Source organism: Penaeus chinensis, chromosome 27, assembly GCF_019202785.1.
Source record: "Penaeus chinensis breed Huanghai No. 1 chromosome 27, ASM1920278v2, whole genome shotgun sequence".
Lineage (NCBI taxonomy): Eukaryota > Metazoa > Arthropoda > Malacostraca > Decapoda > Penaeidae > Penaeus > Penaeus chinensis.
In genome coordinates this window covers 13,865,084-13,872,583 of record NC_061845.1, presented here as the reverse complement: position 1 = coordinate 13,872,583, position 7,500 = coordinate 13,865,084, and the positions used below count along the sequence as shown (strand labels likewise).

The 7,500-nt window shown below is 33.9% G+C and overlaps 1 protein-coding gene across 1 annotated transcript in view; it reads right to left on the bottom strand.

The window, feature by feature from the left end:
• Positions 1-7,500, bottom strand: part of LOC125039575 (peroxidase-like) — a 34,918-nt gene that overhangs the window by 14,868 nt on the left and 12,550 nt on the right. Inside the window, exon 2 of the mRNA XM_047633678.1 lies at positions 396-560. Within this exon, the coding sequence (XP_047489634.1) occupies positions 396-560 (165 nt within the window). The remainder of the gene's footprint in view (positions 1-395; positions 561-7,500) is intronic.

The window sequence follows — 7,500 nt, the reverse complement described above, 5'->3', positions numbered from 1 at the left end:
AGGGAGAGGGAGAGGGAGAGGGAGAGGGAGAGGAAGAGGGAGAGGGAGGAGAGGGAGAGAGAGTGGGAGTGGGGGTGGGAGAGAGAAGGGGGTAGAGAGAGAGAGAGAGATAGAGAGAGAGAGAGAGAGAGATAGATAGAGAGAGAGAGAGAGAGAGAGAGAGAGAGAGAGAGAGAGAGAGAGAGAGAGAGAGAGAGAGATAGGCAGATAAACAAATAGACAGACAGATAAATAAATAGACGGACCGATAGATAAATCTGTTACATATAAATAGAAAGCAAAAACTATATAAAGAAAAAAAAAATAAGATTACGTGAATAATCATAATCTATTCCAAGGACTCCTTCACAAAAAAAAAACTACGACCTTCAAATTAAGTGAACCCCCGAACTCACTTGTGATGCTGAGGAACATGCAGCCCGTAGCCAGCGCTGAGGTGGTAAGCGGGGGCAGGGGCGCCGTGGGAAATGTGGTACACCTGCCGTCTCCCTCTCTCGGACGCTTCGGTGTGGTTGTCAGCCCTGATCGCCGGACTGGCCACGAGCATCGCTGCGAAACACCTATGAGGGTACGAAATCACGGTTTAATAGTGGTGTTAATACTGTTAAAAAAAAAGGCATTTTGATTGATAATGGTAATGTGATGATGGTGATGATGATTATGGTGATGATGATGGTGTTGAGTGGGAATGATGATTATAGTAATGATAAGGATGATAATGATGATAGTAATAATAATGATAATGATAATGATAATATAAAAACAATAATGCTAACAACAACAACAACAATAATAATAATGATAATAATAATAATAATAATAATAATAATAATAATAATAATAATAATAACAGTAATAATAATAATAATAATAATAATGATAATAATAATATTGCTAACAACAATAATAATGATGGTAATAGTAATAACAATAATGATAATAATAATGATGGTAAATGTAATAACAATAATGATAATAATAATGATGATAATGATAGTAATAATATAATGATAATGATAAGAACAATAAAAACGAAGATGATGATAGCAATAATAGTAACAGTAACAACAATATAATCATTAATAATGACAGTAATGATAATGATAACACTGATGATTATAGTAATAGAGAATAGTAATGGCAGTACTAATAACAACAACAACGATAATGATCATAATAGCAATAAGTCTGATGATGGTCACGATCATAAAGGCATTAATAATGTTTGCAACAATTGTGACAGAAATGGCAACGGCAACAATGATGTCTGAAGAAAAATGGCTGAATGGTGAATATTGATAATAAATATAATAACGACGATCACGATGACGATGTTTGTAATTATAGCAAGAATGAAAATTGTAGATAATGATATTTAAAACAAATATATAGCAGCTATAGTGATACTGGTAATGAAACTTAAGTTATTGAAAATAATTATGACTTAACCCCTTGCCGACGGGTACGACGGGTAGACACGTGCTTTGCCCACTGTTAGTACTTGTTTGATTGTTTATACACATAGATGGCTATACTTGTACTAAGTCACCAATGAGCCAGTTAGGAGTACTGCCCGTCTCGCCCGTTCACCCTTTTCTTTGATTTACGAAATATTTTACATTATCTTATTTTGCTGTTACTAATATTAAAAAACATTATAATAATTATAATGTTTATAATAAAAATAACACCATCGATATCCATAGCACTAGTAAAAAACACGTTTTTCCCGCCAATTCAAATCACGTATGGTCACAAGGTCTAATAATTGACTCCTTTGTGGCTAAGCACTAGCAGAGGCATCTATGAGCAGACATTTCACAAAAAATATAGAAAATGGGCACAGCATTTTCCCCATTTTTTGTTCATTTTCCCCGACGGCATTGGGTTAAGATCATATTAGTAGAAACAATTGGGTTAGCAGTAGTGCATTAGTCATATTATTCTTTAAATTTCCTGACTGTAAGTTCTTTGTATAATTTTATTGTTGCACGATCAATAAATTCTGCGTACATTAAGATAGACACTTAAAGAGTTTAGAATACTGGTTTATTTTCATATCATGTTTCGCATAGGTGAACGTGCATATCCATTTAGCTAAAAGGAAATGAATGCAAATCACGTTTTCTTACGAACATCTTTTAGATCAGAACTTATGCATATTTACATGCATATGTAAGTGGTATAAACAAGTAAATATATGTATGGGAAGTTGAGCAGAAACAGACATCGACTGCAAAGAGAAAAATCGAAGCCATTCCTACCGCGAAGGCCACTTGGCCATTACTCAGCCGCAGACCTTGTGACACTCATCCTTAACGCATTTCACTCCGAAGAGGAATAAAATGCTGTAAGTATATATACACACATGTATACATATGTATACACACGCACTCACACACATACGTGTGTGTGTGGGTGTGTGTATGTGCATGTGTGTGTATGTGTATGTCTGTGCGTATGTGAATGTGTGTATATATGTATGTATGTATGCATGTATAAATATATATATATATATATATATATATATATATATATATATATGTGTGTGAGCGTGTATGTATATATGTATGTATGTGTGTATGTATATATATATATTCATATATATATGCATATGCACACACACACACACACACACACACACACACACACACACACACACACACACACACACACACGTATATATATATATATATATATATATATATATATATATTATACATACATACATATATATTCATATATATGTATACATGCATATATATATATATATTATATACATACATACATATATATTCATATATATGTATACATGTATATATATATATATATATATATATATATAAACACACCCACTCACACACTTATATATGTATATATATATATATATTTATCTATATAAAAATATATATACATACATACATACATATATATATATATACTCTGTACATATATATATATATGTATATATATATAAATACATATATATATGTATGTGTGTGTGTGTGTGTATATATATATGTATACCTATGCATAAACATATACATACATACATATATGTATATATATGTATATACATATATGTATATATAAATATAAATATGTATATGTAGATAGATAAATAGACATATAGATAGAAACATAAAGACACAGAGAGAGATACATATTGCATATCTATATGTATTTGTTTAAAACTGTATCTCTATCTATATCAACATCTTTCTCTCTATGTATCTGTATTATGCCCTTTCTTTTTATCCTTCTCCCCTTTATATATATAAATATATATATATATGTATATATATACACACATATATACATATATATACATATATATATATATATATATATATATATACATATATATATTTATATAAATATATGTGCACACACACACATACACACACACACACACACATATAAATACAGCGAGAGAGAGAGAGAGAGAGAGAGAGAGAGAGAGAGAGAGAGAGAGAGAGAGAGAGAGAGAGAGAGAGAGAGAGAGAGAGAGAGAGAGAGAGAGAGAGAGAGAGAGAGAGAGAGAGAGAGATTAATAGATATAATAGTTCGTATGCATATAAACGAGCCTGTATGCACGTATGTATGTGCATACATGCATACATACAATCTTGCAGAACATCCCAGCTATCCTTTGCCTGTTGGGCTGAGAGCAATCTGGGCCGCGGCTTCCTTCGCGAATGTGACTCAGCGACCGCAGAGGTGACTGACTGCCTATACTTTCTACAGAGCTTTGGCGACCAAGGGCTGAGGCGACCGCAGACTACTTTGCCATTCGCTTCTCGTTTCCAGAACAGCACCTTCGGTTTCGCTCAGCTCCGGAAAAGCGGTTCTTTGCGGACGATCCTTTGCCCGAGCGAGGTGTGGCTGCCTGGGCTTGATTGCGGTCTGGCTCTCGCATTCAGATCCAAAGGTTATTTTGTATCTTGCTTGGTATTTGCTTTGACTGATAGATATTTCTATGTTGAGGAACATGTACTTCTATGCAGATTTTCCATACATACACGCCCAACACACACACATAAACGCAAACACACACACAAAAAACACAAACACATAAAAAAGAAAAGAAAAAGGAAGAGAGAGAGAAAGAAAGAAAGAAAGAAAAAGAAAAAGAAGAAAAAATATATGTATATGTATATATATATACATACATACATACATATATATATATATATATATATATATATATATATATATATATATATATGCATGTGTGTGTCATTACCTTTAATTACCTGAATCCTCATACCATAGATAATGAAATCGCGAAACCGATTAGGCATTTACCGAGAGCGAAAAAAGGAAAAACTCTTGAGTCTCGGCTCTTTGGAGGAGAGAAATGTTTTATGAGTCACGCAATATTGAAGATCGTGAAGGAAGTGTCTAGAGGTGTTGGAAAAAAACAAGAGAAAGTAAGAAGTCTAGAGAAAGGTTAAATGCTTTGGGGAGAAAGAACAAGGACTAAATATGATACGTAAAGGTGCAGATTGCCTCAGGTCTGTCTTGCGGTTTTTCCCTCGCTTCCTCTCTCTCTCTCTCTCTCTCGCTGTCTCCCTCCTTCCCTTCCCCTCCATCTCTCTATCACTCTCTCTCTGTCTCTGTCTTTCCCCCCTTTCTCTTACTCTCTCTCTCTCTATCCCTTTATCTCTCTCTCACACACATATACACACATCCAATGCCTTACTTTGTATCCTTTGTTTCAGCGACAGGGATCTTATGGTCATCCTGAAGTCTTTTCCTGATCTTTTCTTTGAAAACTGATAGATCAATACAACATCTAAATTGTTATCGCTGTGATAGATAAATATAATCGTCACCTTGGGCATGAATAACCAATATTCATAATTAGTTCCGCCTTCTCAAGGATCATTTCTGCATAATAATTGATCTGACAAGTTTTATTCTGTGTCAAATACATCTCTGGTGATCATCGTCTCGAATCCAAACCACACCCACTGACGTCCATCGCAACATCGCTGCAATCCACGTTACACCTGGCCTTACCTGGGGCGTGTGAGGGAAAATATGTTCATTTAATCGTTGCAGCCATAAAGTTGAGCAACCGCACGAGATTGATGGAAACTTATGTGAACAGTGGCAGTGGAAAGCTATGAGATCAGCTACCACACCCTTTTTAATTCTTGCGATACGAGCATATATATACACATACTTATAGACATACACACATATAAGGCACACCCAGAGACATAAACCTGTGGCTTATCTATCTATATGTACATATATTTATAATACATGCACACACACACACACACACACACACACACAAACATAAATCTACATACATACATTGATCATACATATGTATATACACATATATATGTATATATATGATGAGTTCACATTTCAAAAATCGATTAAAGCTAAATGTCGCTTAAGATTTCCCATAGGCAAAATAAAAATATATGTTTGCTAAATTGCTACAGCCAATTTGTCAAGATCAAATCTCATACAAATAATGATAATGTTACTTCGGTATCACCACCACCATCCGGGGTTTTGGGTTTTATGGAAATTCATAGAAAGCCCAATTTAACTTAACTAATTTTAATGTGAATGAATGTATTCCTCTGTTGCGTGTGCCGAAGCTACAACGGCCATATAAATAATTTTGGTCAGTTTTCTTTTATGCTATAATCATATGAAAATAAACAAGTGGCATATCACACTGAAAATCTTAGCAATAAACATTAAAATAAAAACAAGGAGTATTCTCTACTAACTTAATTGACTTCTAAGGTTAACTCTTCACTTTCCCGACTTCTACTAATTATAAACATATAATAATAATAAGTAACAGGTAATTATAATGCAAAAGTGAGACAGGATCGAGACACTCACTCCCACCCTCTGATATTTTCCGTTATTACTTTGGACGAATAAGTCATCAATCCCTTCCCATCTAACTTTCGCGATTATCCTTTGCTACACTTAACTTTGATCAATAGTTACATTCCCTATTTATTACTTGGCCCAATCAGAATTGTTTCGTCTGACTAATTCTATCGCTGTATCCACGCCTGAAAATAAACAAACAAAATCCACAGACATTGAGCTGGGGAAATCATGGTGTGTTGTTCTCTCTCTCTCTCTGTGCCGGATGAGAGCGAAGAGCCATCTCAATTGCCACAATTTAATGCATATGGATAAAAAAATCCATTGTTTTAATTACTTCACTATCCGGGTAATACAAGATATTAAATGCCCGGCACTGAACATATCCGTGTGCAGGATGAGAGCAAGGATCCATCTGAAGAAGGGTGATGCCCCTGGAAACTCCCTTCCCCCCACTGAATTGTGAACATTTAAACCAACTAACTACTTGCAAATAGTTATCATAATTTACTCTGTTGATTATAACACTAAAGTTTGCTATACTGATATGCCGCCAAAAGGAAAATATACAACAGCCATTTCGGTCAGGTTTGGCAATTCTGTGTGATCCAGACATTTTTACAATTATTACCAATTCCCATTTTAAATGTCGAATCAACATCAATCGCGACATATATATATATATAATATATATATACATACATATATATATTTATATATTTATATATACATATATATATATATATATATATATGCACACATATTTATGCACACACACACATATCTATCTATATTTATAGATTTATTCATTTATTCATATATAAGGTTGGATCATTAAACCGAGTTCAATTCCCGCGGCAGTTTTAAAATGCTGCGCTCTGACTGCTGGCTCGAGTCCGATCTCACGGGAGAAAACGACGGACCGCAGTTGTTGTAGGGAAAGTCGCGGTTGTGTTAGCGCGCCGAACCGCGGTTGATTAGAAAGGACATCCAGTCAGGCAGTGGTGGTACTGCCAAATGACTTCAATAATGAATTGAATGAGGCCTGCAGTGGAATGAATAACTGTTGAATAAGGAAATCATATGCATATATATATATGATAATATTACATATATATACACATCCATCCATATGTATATATATATATATATATATATGAATATCTGTCTGTTGACTTGGGTATCTATATATCTATATATATAATATATATATGTATATGTATATATATGTATATATACACACACACTCACACACGCACACACACACACACACACACACACACACACACACACACACACACACACACACACACACCTATACATTTTCATATATACACATACATGTACATATATACATAATAATACATATATAATATATATATATATATATATGTATATGTATATATATATACACATAGATATATGTATGTATTTGTACACACACACACACACACATATATATATATATATGTGTGTATGTGTGTGTGTGTGTGTGTGTGTGTGTGTGTGTATGTGTGTGTGTGTGTATGTATATGTATATATAAACATATAGAAAATATATATGTGTGTTTGTAAGTATGCATATATATTTATACTTGGATGTATGCAAATATTTGTACCTATCTC